General features: G+C 39.7%; 1 protein-coding gene across 1 annotated transcript in view; it reads right to left on the bottom strand.

The window, feature by feature from the left end:
* LOC132652903 (PRAME family member 12-like) overlaps positions 1–16,330 on the bottom strand; it is a 50,370-nt gene extending 34,040 nt beyond the window's left edge. The window contains exons 1-3 of the mRNA XM_060378847.1: positions 16,044–16,330; positions 15,014–15,607; positions 11,319–11,885 (exon numbers count right to left, since the gene is read on the bottom strand). Coding sequence (XP_060234830.1) covers positions 11,319–11,885; positions 15,014–15,607; positions 16,044–16,330 — 1,448 coding nt within the window. The remainder of the gene's footprint in view (positions 1–11,318; positions 11,886–15,013; positions 15,608–16,043) is intronic.
* Between the last annotated feature and the right edge of the window lie 244 nt (positions 16,331–16,574).

Raw genomic sequence — 16,574 nt, 5'->3', positions numbered from 1 at the left:
TATTCCACAAAATAGAAACAGAAGGAACATTACCAAACTCATTCTATGAAGCCACAGTCACCTTGGTACCTAAACCTCACAAAGACTCAACAAAGAAAGAGAATTTCAGGCCAATCTCCCTTATGAATATTGATGCAAAAATACTTAACAAAATACTCGCAAACCGAATCCAAGAACACATCAAAGATATTATCCATTATGACCAAGTAGGCTTAATTCCAGGTATGCAGGGGTGGTTCAATGTACAAAAATCCATCAATGTGATCCACCATATTAACAAACTGAAAGAAAAAAAACACATGATAATCTCCCTAGATGCTGAAAAACCATTTGACAAATTTCAACATCCATTCATGTTTAAAGTATTGGAGAGATCAGGGATACAAGGCACATATCTAAACATAGTAAATGTGATATACAGCAAGCCTATAGCCAACATCAAACTAAACGGAGAGAAACTTAAAGCAATTCCACTAAAATCAGGAACAAGACAAGGCTGCCAACTCTCTCCATATCTGTTCTACATAGGGCTGGAAGTTCTTGTTAGAGCAATAAGACAGTTGAAGGAGATCAAGAGGATACAGATTGGAAAAGAAGAAGCCAAATTATCACTATTCGCAGATGATATGATAGTATACATGAGTGACCCCAAAAACTCTACCAGGGAACTCCTATAGCTGATAAACACTTTCAGTAATGTGCCTGGATACAAAATTAACTCAAAAAAAAAAATCAGTAGCACTCCAGTATACAAAAGACAAAAGGGCTGAGAAAGAAATTAGGAAAACAACACCCTTCACAATAGCCACAAATGACATAAAGTACCTTGGTGTAACCCTAACGAAGCAAGTCAAAGACTTGTATGAAAAAAATTTCAAGTCTTTGAAGAAAGAATTAGAAGAAGGTATGAGAAGATAGAAAGATCTCCCATGCTCATGGCTTCACAGGATTAACATAGTAAAAATGGCTATCCTACCAAAAGCAATCTACAGATTTAATGCAATTCCCATCAAATTGCCAACAAAATTCTTTACAGACCTGGAAAGAAAAATTCTCAACTTCTTATGGAATAACAAGAAACCCAGAATTGCTAAAACGATCCTCTACAATAAAAGATCTTCTGGAGGTATCTCCATCCCTGATCTCAAGCTGTACTATAGAGCAAAAGTTACAAAATCTGCATGGTACTGGCATAGAAACAAAATGGTGGATCAAGGGAACCAAACAGAAGACCCAGAAACAAACCCACACAACTATGGACACCTGATTTTTGACAAAGATGCCAAAACCATACAATGGAAAAAAGATAGCATCTTCAACAAATGGTGTGGGTCTAACTGGATGTCTACATGTAGAAAAATGAAAATAGATCCATACGTATCACCCTGCACAAAACTGAAGTCCAAGTGGATCAAAGACCTCACCATAAAACCAGACACATTAAATCAGCTAGAAAAAAAAAAATGGAGAATACCCTAGAACTAATTAGTACAGGAGAGAACTTCCTAAACAGAACACCAACAGCACAGGCTCTGAGATCCACAATCAATAAATGGGACCTCATGAAACTAAAAAAGCTGCTGTAAAGCAAAAGACACTGTCATCAAAACAAAGGGACCACCTACAGATTGGGAAAGAATCTTCACCAACCCTTTATCTGATAGAGGACTCATATCCAGTATATAAAAAGAACTAAAGAAGCTGAAAAGCAGCAATCCAAGTAATCCACTTAAAAAATGGGGAACAGAGCTAAACAGAGAATTCTCTGTAGAGGAATATCAAATGGCAGAGAAGTATTTAAAGAAATGCTCAACCTCATTAGCCATTAGGGAAATGCAAATCAAAACAACCCTGAGATTTCACCTTACACATATCAGAATGACCAAGATCAAACCTCAAGTGACAACACATGCTGAAGAGGTTGTGGAGAAAGGGGAACCCTTCTCCACTGCTGGTGGGAATGTACACTTGTACAACCACTCTGGAAATCAATCTGGCACTTTCTCAGACAACTAGGACTAGTGCTTCCTCAAGATCCAGCCTAAACCTCTTAGGCATATATCCAAAAGAGGCTCAAGTACAGAAAAAGACATTTGCTCAACCATGTTTATAGCAGCTTTATTTGTAATAGCCCGAAGCTGGAAACAGCCCAGATGCCCCTCAACTGAAGAATGGATGCAGAAATGTGGTACATCTATATAATGGAGAATTACTCAGCAATGAAAAATAAGGAAATCATGAAATTTGCAGGTAAATGGTGGGACCTGGAAAGGATCATCCTGAGTGAGTTGTCCTAGAAGTAAAAAGACACACACGGTATATACTCACTCATATAAACATACAACATAGGATAAACCCACTAAAATCCGTACATCTAAACAAACTAAGCAAAAGAGAGGACCCTAAATAAACGCTCAATCCCCATCCTGAAAGGCAAAGAGGATGGACATCAGAAGAAGAAGAAAAACAGGAAACAACATAGGGACCTGCTACAGAGGGCCTCTGCAAGCCTCTGCCCTGCAGACTATCAAAGCAGATGCTGAGTCTGAAGGTCAACTGGCAGGCAGAGTGAATGGAATTTTATGTAAGAAGTGCGAAATAGCAAGAGCTGGAGAGGACAGGAACTCCACAAGGAGAGCAACAGACCAAGAAAATTTGAACACAGGGAACTTCCCAGAGACTCACACTCCAACCAAGGACTATTCATGGAGATAACCTAGAACCCCTGCACACATGTAGCCCATGGCAGTTTAGTGTCCAAGTGGGTTACATAGTGATGGGAAGAGGGGCTGCCTCTGACATAAACTGATTGGCCTGCTCTTTGATCACCTCCCCCTGATGGGGGAGCAACCTTACCAGGCCACAGAAGAAGACAATGCAACCATTCCCAATGTGATCTGATAGACTAATATCAGAAGGAAGGAGAGGAAGACCTCCCCTATCAGCGGACTTGGGGAGGAGCATGCATGCAGAAAGGGGAGGAAGGGTGGAATCGGGAGGAGAGGAGGGAGGGTCTTATGGGGGGATATAAAATGAATAAAGTGTAATTAATAATAATAATAATAAAAGAAAAAAAGAAAGCAACTAGAAGGAATAGGTTTAAAATATTCTTAAATCCTATATCAAAGTCTACCTCAAAAAATGGCAGATATTCAAATACACATTGAACATTGAACAGATGTTCTTAGCATGATGACAAGCATCTCTAGATCTATTTCCAAAAGACACCCAAGAGAAAATAAAAATCTCAAGCTTGTTACTGGATAATAAGCAGTCAGTGTACCATCAGCCTATCCCAATTTTATTAATCAATATTGTATTGATGAACTTCTGAGATTTTACAACAATATAAGCATATCAATAACAGAGAATTGGGAGAAATTTGAAATATTATCTTAAAGTATTTATTTTGACCCTTTAATTTTTATTAACTCTGAACCATTTTTCCAGATCTTTAAATAATATTTTTTAAAATTTCATAACTTAAATTTTTATATCCTTAAATTTTGTATAAATTCTATATCTTTTTATCCAGCTATTTATCATAAAACATAGACAATTAACATGAGGCCTGTCGAAAGGCAAATGAAAGACCTATTACCTGTTAGTTCTAACTAGCTAATACACTAACCATAGAACTAACAATGGATTTTATTATCTGCTTTTTAGCTGTAAAGCTACCATTAGTTTAGCTTAGCCATTGATGTGATAAGAGACCTGAGAAGGATAAATATGGACCAATCAAAATGAGAGTGACAACTAGTCAGTCCATTACTCTAGGTAGCTGTCCCTGGCTCCTGTGGTTTCATGGCATCATGAACATAGGTGGTTCAGCATCCGGCCTCAGAAAATGAGAGTCTGTTTTTGTGGAAAAAGAGACAAGAGAATGATCTTACCTCAACCTTAGCAACATGAAACATTGACTCTCCAGGTGTCCACAGTTTTGTCTACAGTTTAGGCTGGGTGCTAGCAGTAGGCAGTTGAGGCAATCAGGCCTGGTGGTTAGTATACCATAATCCAGAGTCGAAGTCATCTGTCATTATGCTCAAATCTTCGCAGAAACTTTGTGGGAGCTACTGCCAGGATTTAGGGACTCTATCATAGTAAGCTTACATATGTTAAAATGCCATATTCATCAGATCTCTGACAAGCTTGAGCGCCAGCATATCTGAATTATTTTTTATCTATCTTTAGTTATTTTTTTGCCATTAAAAATCAGTTTTATTTATCATCGTTCTGGACATTGCAAGCAATCAAGGGAGATGTAAAACAAAATGAAATACAAACATTGGAAAGAACGTATACACAGTCTGTGGAAACAAAAGAGCTGAGAATTTGAATGGGTCATTTACAAAGGAAGCAATATGGGTTACCAAAAAGTCATCCCCCCTAAACACACCATCTTATTGTTAACTAAAACAATAACAGAATAATAGATTTTATTTGTGAAGCTAGTGAAAGCGGCAATGATGATGCCATTTTTGTCATTTTCTTGTTGAAAAGTATCTGGTACCTGGAAAGACCTTCAGATATAGTTATGGGATATGGCATGGATTAGTTGTACCTAAAGGGCAATTAAATATACATATCAAAATTCTTAAGCATTTTCATGTTCATTTCTGGAGCAACATTGCCCCTAGGAGTTTGCCATAGGCTGAGTGTTGCTTTGTGTCGCTAAATGCTTTCCTTAGGACACAATTTTACCTGTGGGATCTATTGAATATGGAATTACCCAGATTTTTGGCTGTATGGATCTCTTGCAGTTGTCAAAGTAAGAGCACTTGGGTGCTAGAAACAATGAAAAGTAAGGCATGTCCTATGAAGAATTATCGTTTTACTGGAGTTTGTCAAGTACCTCACAGCATGAGAAATTAAATGAGGAGTTGGTTGCACCATGTGCTTGAATTTTTCCAAGAGAGGATTAATCAGTTTCATTAGAATCTCAAAGTGTTTAGTTATTTATTTTAAATTGCATCCTATAAAACAGAATGCCATAATCTCTAATTCTTTCATATTCCTTAGATAAATGGTTTAAAACCATGTCTATCCCAAGTAGATTTACATAGGCAAACTTCATAGTTGTCCATCCCAGGTTTAACCTTAAAAACAAAACAAAAGACTAACTAAAGCTCACTCTTATAACCTACTGAAGTCATTAGCATATCTTTAAATATCTTTCTGAACTAAAATCAAAGCAAAACTTTCAATCACCTACAATACATAGACGGTCTAGCAGATCTTGCTCATCCTATCACATTGCATTGAGACTAAGCAGAAAAAGCTTAAAAGACGAAAGTTTTGTTTAGCACTAAATGGAGAACTAAACACAGCTGGCAACCTTAGCAGGAATGGACAATTTGGGCATATCAAGCTTCTCAGCCAGAAAGAAACAGCATTAAATTATATATATAGGAACTGGCAACCAGGCATATATTTTATATAATAGTTAACAATGATTTGAATGTAACCCTGAATTTCCCTTTAAAGAGCATAAGAAGACATATTGCATTAAAGAAACAGCAGCCTTTTAAATGTAAAGCAACATATTTTACAACTCTTTTTTAAATCATATTTGAAGATATAAAAAAATCAAAGCAAATACAGCTCATGCACCCTCTGGTTTCCCATACATATTTTGACCTTTTATATCATTCTGTATGTCTTCAGGTTAAGCTTTTCCAGCTCCATTCTTCTGGTTTAACTAGGTTTTTCTCTTGCTTTTCGGACAACCTAAAAATTTTATTATATATATTTATTATTATTATATTATTCCATGGATTTTATTATCCTGACATGTTACACTGTAAAAACTTCATTTTTTTTCATTGGATCAACCAGTATGGCTTGATTTTGTTTGGTAAAATTCACAAAATAAAAACCAAAGTCTTTATTCCTTCCCCAAAATATTGAGAAACTATTCCAAATTCCCTGTTAAACTGCCCAAGGTCATTGTTTAAAATGCCGGGTGAACTTTAAAACATTTCATAGTGTAAAACATATTTTTTTAAAGCCTGTTTTTGGAATTTTGAAATAAACACATTTTTCAGAAGAAATCTGGTTTTGCAATGTCAAAATGAAGTACACTTTTTAGGAATGAAATTATAAAGCATAACCATAATTCTAAGTGTCAAAACCAAATTTTATCAGTGCAAACATTTCAACAGACAGACAACACCAAACAGTCACCCACAGGAGTAAGCTCTCCAGGTCGGGAGTCCTAGAAGGCCTGAGAGTTTCCCGTCAGGGAACCAAATGTTATGCCAGGATCATGAGACCCTCAGAGACTACCAGGAGATGACGGCATGTAAGAGCAAGAGAGCTATATTACAAGAGCAATCAAACTCAGGACCCAAGTCTCACTGATACAGCAGTAGAGAAGTGGGACCCCGAACCCTGGGAGAGCAGAGTTTTTAAAGGGAAAAACCACAGCAGGGGGTTTGCATGACAACATCGGGCAGGGAGGGAGTTCATGCCTTGACCTTACAGGATTGGGTAAAAACCATAGGGCTGAGGTGACCTTCTCCATAATCACAATTGCCATTCTTCTAAACTACACCTGGAATTTTGGGGAGAATTTTCCCAGCTGCTTCTCTTGTTTATTGCCAGGGAGATTATCTCTATTTTCTATCAAGTATTTATACTGTGATATTTCCTGGAGGCTGTTGCTAGGAGAGTTAAATTTGTTTTCTGCCAAGTGCACATGCTGTGATATTTCCTGGTACCTGAGTTCAGCTCCTGGTCAAGATGTCTCCCCATTTCAAAATGGCGTCACCCGGGCTAACTTAAACTCTTCAAAGACATTATAGAAGGATCCCATGGAGGAATTTCCTCAAATGGAGCTCCTTCTTCTCTCAGGATTCTAGTTTCTGTCAACTTAACAAATAAAACAAGCCAGTAGAGATAGTTAGTTAGATAGACAGACAGACAGATAGATGCATATATACATACATACATACGTATATACATACATACATGCATACAAAAATGATGGAAAGATAGATTGAATAGATAGGTAGAGTAATCAATACATAGATACATATATGATTCAAAGGTAGATAGGTACATGGATAGATACATAGACAGATAGATAGATGATAGATATAATAAATATGAAGAAAAATTATTTCAGATCCAAATATTAGGCTGGGATTGTGCCTCTCTGGCTGCAAGATTTTTGTTCAATCTTATTAAGTAAACTTTATCTTGGGAGACATGAATAAAATTCCTACCACCCCACAGAGTGCCAACACAACACTACAGCTATGATTCCAACCTTGAATTAACAATCAGGCTTGCTAAATCCCTGGGTGTATTGGGCTTAAGCTTGCAGATAGTCCAGTTGGTAGAAAGCCTCAACTCAGCATAATAACTTCATGTCACTCAAATTTCAACTGAAGTGACAAAGGCCCTGACCAAGAGTAACTGGAGAGGAGCTGGTTTGTTTTCCCTCACAGTTTTGAGTCCACTGAAGAAAGTCAAGGTAGGAGCTAAGGATAGGGACCTAGAGGCAGATACTGATAGAAAAGCCTTAAAGGAATGTTGATTGCTGGCTTGCTCCTCAAGACAGTCTCTGCCTGCTTTCTGATAACATCCAGGACCACCAGCTCACGGGCACCTCACCCACAATGGCCTGGGCCCTCCCATATCAACCACCAATTAAGAAAATGCACCACAGGCTTGCACACAGGATAGTGAGTTAGGGCATATTCTTAATTGAGTCCCCCCCAAAAAAAAATGATTGTAGGCTGTGTCAAATTGAAATAAAACTACCTAGAAAATTGACTCCTGTCAGGTCCAAAAACACATTTACTGTTAAACCATAACTTTTCTGTCTTGTTTATCCCTTAGACCTAATATTAATATTTTTTTAAAAAAGAGCATCACAATATAAAGCATTGCAGCTTTTAAACCTTCCAGTCTTTACAATTCTAAAAATGTAAATGTTCATTTTTTTTTCAATTTTCATTCATTTCTTTCTTGTTTTACAGCTTTTACTCCATCACTAAGCAGGAATAAGATGAAGTCAAGAAAGACCAGACTGAAAGTGTTGAGGGACTCTGGCTCCACATCAAGAGGAAATTTCTTGAATTTTCCAAGTAGGTTTTCAGACTAAGTAGCTAGGATGAAAACTTAATTTCTGCTCTGTCATCTCTACAGGCAGACTGGGGGGGTGCATAACATCCATGTATTCTTGTACCCTGTTTAATAGGGTTCACAGACTCAAGTAATGGATAGGTAAGCAATCTGTCAGGTGAAATAAATCCAGACCTGTTTGGGTGGGACTCAGGATATGATTATTACTTTGCCAAATCTATGCAGTGACTATCTGAAAGGATAAAAAGAAAACAGAATACACACAAGACACTTGAAACCTAAAGCTTTAAAAATGATACCACATGTGTAAGGTTTTATGTTAGGTAGACACCTAAATACTTGTGATTCTCTATCCACATGTGATTTCTACATTGAGGATCTTGTGGCTGGAGAAATGACTCAGGCCTTAAGAGCAGTGGATACACATCCAGAGCATCCTGGCTCAGAGCCATCGTAATGGGGTCTGATGCCCTCTTCTGTCAAGCAGGCATGCATGCAAATAGAGCACTCACATACATAAAATACATAAAAAATTAAATTGTCTACATTGACATGCCAATGATATCCTTTCACTTCATCCATGGTGCAGGAGTCAGACCCTGGAGCCAAAGGCAAAGTAGGCTATTGCTCAACCCACACACCTGAAAAGTCCACATACTCTCTTCACTGCACAGGGCCAGAATTAATGTCATGGAAGCATAGGAATGAGGCAAGCAACCTGCTCCTGAACAACATCTCTGCTTTTATTAATTAGTTCCTTTTTTATTTCCTTGTGAAACTGTTTTTTTCATTTTTTAAAAATTCTTTATTAATTACACTTTATTCACTTTGTATCCCCCCTGTGGTTCCCTCCCTTCCTCCACTCTCTGCATGCATGCCCCTCCCCAAGTCCACTGTTAGGGGAGGTCTTCTTTTCCTTTGTTCTGATCCTAGTCAATTAGGTCTCATAGGAGTAGCTGCACTGTCTTCTTCTGTGGCCTGGTAATGCTGCTTCCCCCTCATGGGGAGGTAATTAAAGAGCAGGCCAATCAGTTCATGTCAGAGACAGTCCCTGTTCCTATTACAATGGAACCCAATTGGATACTGAACTCTGATGGGCTACATCTGTGCAGGGGTCTTAGGTTATCTCCATGCATGGTCCTTGGTTGGAGTATCAGTCTCAGAAAAGATTCCTGGGCCCAGATTGTTTGGTTCTGTTGCTTTCTTTGTGGAGCTCCTATCCCTTCCAGGTCTTTCTATCTCTCCCTTCTTTCATAAGATTCCCTGCACTCTGCCCAAATTCTGGCTATGAATCTTAGCATCTGCTTTAATACCTTGCTGGGTAGAGCCTTTCAGAGGTCCTCTGAATCAAACTCCTTACTTGTTCCCTCTTTTCTCCTTCTTGTGATGTCCATTCTCTTTGCCTTTCTCTTTGCCATTGAGCATTTTAGCAAGAGTCCTCCCTCTTGATTAGTTTCTTTAGGTGTACAGATTTTAGTAGGTTTATCCCATATTTATGTCAAATTCAGTGTCTATGTATGTGTGTTGTATGGATTTGTACATGTGAAGGGAGAGACACATACATGCCAGGAGGCCAGGATACGGGGGCCTATGACATGAAGCCTGTGTCCCAGTTAAGAACCACCTGATATGAGTACTGAAAGCAAAGTTTTGTCCTCTGAAAAATCAGCCTGTGCTCCTGAGCAGTGAACCATCGCTCTCAGTCTATGGGATGGGTTGTGTTTGTTTGTTTGTTTGTTTGTTTTTGTTTCTTTTTTTAAGACATTGACTTTCTCTGTACTCTTGACTGGGCTAGATGTCTCTATGTGGCACACCTGGTTGGAGAAATTTATCCACCTACAGCACTGTTTGGAAAGTTGGCAATACTATCATCAATTTGTGCATTTTTATTCTGTCTAGAGAGCATCTGTGAGGAGTCCTCAAATTTACATACTTTATAAATTTAGATAACAGCAATGACAGTTAAACAAACAAAAAAACCCCAAGTTCTATGTGTTCTATGAATATTCCAATAAAGAATGAAACAATAATACATCATTTTGCTATCTTACTATACAAAAAAGGCGGCATATAACTGCTAGGCCCAGGGAATTTTTTCCTTAAATATATTTGTACAGACAACTGAAGATGTAAAATACAGTTATTTTGGAAAATAGATGTTTTCTGCAGCAGAGAGAATTACATATTATTGGAAAACTTTATATACTATGGCTATTTTAGTGAGTTTTTGACTCACAAGTAAAACGGCCCTAACGACATGTGGTATGCAGGCTGGATAGAGTGGTTTATGGTGGTAGTCTCACCCAGACAAAAAGATCAAGAGTTCAATGCCAGGCTACATATATTTGTATTTATTCTAGTAAATACAAATAAAAACATTTTTTTTTCTGAGACAGAGTTTTTCTGGGTAGCCGTGACTGTCCTGGACTTACTTTATAGACAAGAATTTCTTCAAACTCATATCTGCCTGTCTCTGTCTCCCCGAGTGCTGGGATGGCAAGTGTGCACAACATTGCATGCCAGGAAACACAATTTTTAAAAGAAAAAAATTGTACATCCTGTTCATTTTCCCTTGTGTTGTCTTCTCCTGACCTTCAGTCATCTCTCATGGGCCCATAGTGTCTAGTGGCCTGAGTGTACTGGATATCAATTGTCTGTGATTCATTAAAACTTTATTCATAAGATGTGTGCTATGTTGCTCACTTTACATTAAAATTTTTGTACACGTAAATGAACAGCTACACAAAAAGGTTGTAACTAACACACAGGCAAAAGACAGGAATGAAAGAAGTTATCACCAAAACTTTAGTTTTATGGATGACCTGAACCTTTGCCTCACTCATTAAATAGTGGTGTTTTTCCACTGAGCTTGTGGAGTCACTCATCCACCCTGACCATGAACCTGGCAGTGAGGATGATAACTGAAAAAGACCCCAGATGGAGAGCATCCAGGTTTACAGCTGCAGGACAAAGCCACTGGTTATCCTGTCCTGACAGAAGCGACTTATAAATATAAAGTGGTCTTTCTCACTCCACAAGATCCTCTGCTCCCACAATTGCATTCTTCTCCATGTCAATTCAGCCTTCTAAATCCAACTCACTAAACATTTATTGTTTCCAAAAATATAAAGAGTGTCTGAAGTCTAAGTCACCAGCATGAGGGAAGGGCCCGAAGCCTTTCATTTCTCCTGATCCAGAAATCCTGTTTACCTATTTACTGTCACCTCTGTTGGCAATGACAGAGTCTGAATCCTTGGCCATAGACACAATGCTCTTCACATCTAGGGCACATATTTGTAGCAAAGGAGATGTACGTGGGCTGTCTTATGGCCCTGAGTCTATCTACTTGCTCAGCACAGAGTTGGGTAAATCTCTCTGTGGAGATATAACCCAACTCAGCATAGCACTCCAGCGGGGCAGGGTACTGTTCCACATTCATCTTGCTCATGTTGGCTGTGTGCTGCAAAAGGTTCCTCAGGTTGTGCATGGAGAAGTCATTGTCATAGAAACTGACCTTGGCCAGCTGGGAGCACTTGCTGAGGGCAGGTATGAGCACAGCAAGATGAGAGTCCTTCATCCTACAAACCTTCAAGTCCAGGGATTGCAAAGTGTCTGCTACATTCTCTAGGAGGACTTGGAGAGGCATAAGATCCAAAGCCTTTAAGTGCACACCTTTCATGTCCAGAAGTTTCAGCTGAAAAAGCTTCGGACACCCAGAGAAGTCATTCAGGTCTGACTGTGAAATGCTGCAGTAGGTGATGGACAGGGCCTCCAATGGAGTTATAAGGCACCTAGGGATATAGACGGGGAGGATAATTCTGGAAAATGGTGTTGTGGATTTTGGGGTAGCATTTACACAGAGGTAGAAGGAACCCAGTGTCCCAAGGTCAGTTTGAACAAATACCAAGGTTATTCTCTAAGATGCTTCCTGTTGGAATATGCTCACTCAAGACAAGCTAACACTTCATCTCCTGGCCTCTCTCTCAAGCAGAAAACCAGTTCAGCCCATTAGCCAAGAAAGCACTCACAAGAAATTCCAAACCATGAGTATGAGAGATCTTTCCTTTTTTTTTTTTTTTTTTGATATCTTCTCAAATTTCTTTCTTCAGAGACTTAAAGTTTTTCATATAAGTCTTCAAATTGCTTGGTTAGAGTTACACCAAGACGCTTTATATTCTTTTTTTTTGTGGCTGTTGTGAAGGGTGTTGCTTCACTAATTTCTGTCTCTTTCTGTTTGTCTTTTGTATATGGCAAGGCTACTGATTTTCTTTTTTAGTTAATTTTGTATCCAGCCACTTTGCTGATGGTGTTATCAGCTACAGGATTATGGAAGATTTTTGGGGTCACTCATGTATACTATCATAGCATCTGTGAGTAGATTCAATGCAATTCCTATCAAAATACCAACACAATTCTTCAGACCTTGAAAGAATAAGTCTCACCAAAACAAAAACCCAGAATAGCTAAAATAATCCTGTACAATAAAAGATCATCTGGAGGTAACTCTATCCCTGATCTCATGCTGTACTATAGAGCAACATTAATAAAACCTGCACAGGACAGGCATAGAAACAGACTGGTGGATCAATGGAATTGAATGGAAGACTCAGAAATAAAACCACACACCAATAGATGCTTGATTTTTGACAAAGAAAAAAAAACCTACAATGGAAAAAAGACAGCATCTTCCACAGATGGTACTGATCCAACTGGATGACTAAATATAGAAAAATGCAAATAGATCCGTAAAGTCCAGGTGGATCAAAGATCTCAACATAATACCAGACCAAACTAAATCTACTAGAAGAAAAATTGGGGAAGAGCTTTGAACTAATTGACACAAAAGATAATTTCCTGAACAGAATACCAACAGCTCAGGCTATAAGATCAACAATCAATAAACAGGACCTAATGAAACTGAAAAGTTCTGTAAGGCAAAGGACACTGTCAATAGAACAAACAGCAGACAACAGACTGGGAAATAATCTTCACCAACCGTACATCTGACAGAGGCCTAATATGTAGAATATATAAAGAACTTAAGAAGAAGAATACCAAGAAATCAAATAAGAATGTAAAATGGGGTACAGAGCTAAACAGAGAATTCTCAACAGAGAAATACTGAATGGCAGAGAAACACTTAAGGAAATGCTTCACATCTTCAGTAATCAGGAAAATGCAAATCAAAATGACTCTGAGATTCCATCTCATACTTGTCAGATATGGCTAAGATCAAAAACTCAAGTAACAGCACATGCTGGAGAGATGTGGAGAATGGAGAACTCCCCTCATCTCGATTGCTCGTGGGAGCACAAACCTGTACAACCACTTTGGAAATCAATCTGGCACTGTCTTAGAAAAGTGAAAATAGCCCTTCCTCAAGAACCAGTGATACCACTCCTGGGCATACACCTGAAAGATACTCCACCACACAAAGGCCTTTGATCAACTATGTTTATGTTTATAACAGCTTTATTTGTAATAAACACAATTTGCAAACAACCTAGATATCCCCCAACCAAAGAATGGATAGAGAAATTACAATATTTGCAAGCAAGTGGATGGACTGGAAAAGGTCATCCTGACTGGGGTAACCCAGAAGAAGATAAGTGGTATATACTCACTTATAAACAGATATTATTTATGTAATACAAATAAACATACTAAAATCTATAGACCTGAAGAAGCTAAACAAGGAGGAACCTAGTGAGGATGCTTAAATCTCACCCAGAAGGGCAAAAATACAGAGACTGGAAGCAGTTGAAGAAAGGAAAGAGGAAGGGAGGCTACCATAGATGTCCTCTGAAAGACTCCACTCACCATGGGATCAAAGCAGATATAGAAACACACAGCCACTATTTGGGCAGACAACAGGGAGTCTTTTGCAAGATGGTGGGATAGACTCAGATTGCACAGGAGCCCCGAGAGGAAAACAACAGAACCCAAAACTCTTGGCCCAGGGGAGCCTACAGAGATTGATGCACTAGCCAAGGACCATTCATGGAGAAGACCTAGACCCCCTGCTCAGATGTAGCCCACAGACAGATCAGTCCCAAGTGAGTCCACTAATAAGAAGAGCAGGAGCTGCCACTGACATGAACTTGGTTGCCTGTGGTTTGATCATTTTTCCCTGGCAGGGTGGCTTTACCAGGCCACAAAGGAAGAGGATCCACGCATTCCTGAGGAGACTTGATAGGCTAGGGTCTTATAGGAGGGGAGGAGTCCCTTTTTCAAGGTACTAGAAGAAGGGGATGGTAAGAAAGAAAGATGGAGGGTGAGATTCAGGAGAGATGAGAGAGGATACTGCAAACAGGATACAAACTGAATGAATAAACTGTAAATGATAATGATAATAATAATAATAATAGAAGATAAAGAGAGGAATTTCCAACCCATGAAAATCCTGGCAGGCTCTAGGGATACTTTTTGTGAGCTCACTCTACATTCCATCAATGCCTCTACACAGTCACTCTTAATAACATTTAAAACCCACACTAGCCACATTGTTCCATGCACTCAGCTCTACTTGGGCTCAAAGCATTTAAACCATGTGAAATTCGGGACGGACTGAGGCTGCTCTCACAGATCTGAGCACAGAGCTCACTTCCACACTGTGTTGGTGAGTCCACTGAATCCTGACTACATTCTCCCCTTCCTGTTTCCTTTCCATTGGATTGGTGGGCATGATTCCAAGAAGAATTACAACCCATCCATACTAGATCTGACCTTCAGGCCTTTGATTCATGACTGGGCATTTGACACCATGATTCATTATACATGGAAATAATACATGACCTTCATATTCTAAAGCGGCCTAAATATTCTACCCAGTGACAGGCAGGCATCATGTACCACTAATCCTTAAAATTATGAAGAAATGTCTGCTCTGGCAGCTGACCCAGCCCTCATACTTACTTACCCAAGAACCTGTTTCAGGTGGTCTCTAAGAAAGTACATGCCATTCATGGAGAGGTACTGGAGACAGTTGAGTTGGGAAAACTGAGAAATGATATTCCTGACACATTTCTCTTCTCTGTATGTTGTTCTGTTGCCAATCAGGAACAAAATCTTGAAGATGGAGGCCAGCAAGAGTTTGCAAAGATTTCTCATTTGGCCCAGGTAGGGAGTAAGTTGTAACAGCTTTAACAAATCCCAACTGAGCATGTTCAATTCCAATTCCTCAATGTACTCCGGATGGAAGACATTCAAGACCTCTCGGATAACATAGACAGGCAGAGCCCAGATCTTCATCTCCACACAGCAGAACTGTATGGAGCCCTTTCTCTGGTGGGCCCACTGAAAGAAGCATGCTTGCTTTTCATTCAAACAATACATAAGCCAAAGGTCAGCTACCACCTTCAGGCGCTGCCTCAGTGCATATCTGGGAAGGACCTTCACTACTTGCTGCTCAACCAGGGTCTCTGCTGAGCAGTCACCATCCTCTGCATCAGCCCATATGCTCCAGAATTCATGGTGCTTCTTCTGCATGTCAAGAACCCGAAGTTTTCCCCTCCTGTAAGAAGACATGAGAACTGTAGGCTACATGTCAAGATTGAACATTGACTCAGCATTTCCTCCTCTAAACTCAGCTCTAAATCTTCCACATTTATTGTGATTATCAGCAGCCAGTGTCCAGCCTGCATTAACTTTCCCTGAGCTGCACAGGTAGTCCTGATAACTTTCTTTCCTCTAAATGACTCGATTTCTCCTTAGTCCCAGTACTAATGATTGTGGGAAGACCAGGGAAGCATCATTTCACTGTCTGAATGCATCTCCAAACTCTGATCATAGTCAACCTTCCTTAGGACAAGCGAAGAACAGCTTGCAAGGGCCCTGCATCTCTATCTAGTGGTCTATCAGAAGCCTCATGTCGAAGCCATATCCATAAACCCACAATCTCTTCCCTCTTATCTATGGGCTCCATTCTACAGTACTTGCTTATTGCTTACCTGGAGTGAAACTTTCTTTGCAGCCACGTGTCTACTCCTGCTAGAACTGCCTGCAAGGTTTCCAAGTCAGCAGTCTTCATCAATGCCCCCACAGGGAGACAGGGGAAAGGCCAGGCTGCCACCATTGCCTTCACAGTTGTAGTGTGTCTGCCAGTCAAGGCCTCCTTGAACAGTGCTGGCAAGAGCTCCATGGGCAGTTTGTCCAGAGCTGGCATGTCCAAGGTCTCATCTCTCAGCAGAGCCTGCCTTGCCAGCTTCAGGAGTGTGGGTGGTGTCTGAGCACTCATCCTGGAAGGTCTTCAGTCAGAAGGATCCTGGGAAGGAATGTAGGGGAGAATACATTCTCAACATCAAGTTTAGAAAATCCCCTCACCATCACAAGAAACACTCAAGGTCAGAGTTACTGCTCTGGCAGTGGTGGAGACATCAGTTTAATCCATTGTCCTCTGTGGAGGTCTCACAACCAACTCCCTCACTGATATCACCAGGAGCCTCCTACAAGCACACCCAGGGTTACACATTCCCCAGCGT

The sequence above is a fragment of the Meriones unguiculatus genome, chromosome 3 (assembly GCF_030254825.1).
Source record: "Meriones unguiculatus strain TT.TT164.6M chromosome 3, Bangor_MerUng_6.1, whole genome shotgun sequence".
NCBI lineage: Eukaryota > Metazoa > Chordata > Mammalia > Rodentia > Muridae > Meriones > Meriones unguiculatus.
This window is presented reverse-complemented; position numbering and strand designations above follow the sequence as displayed.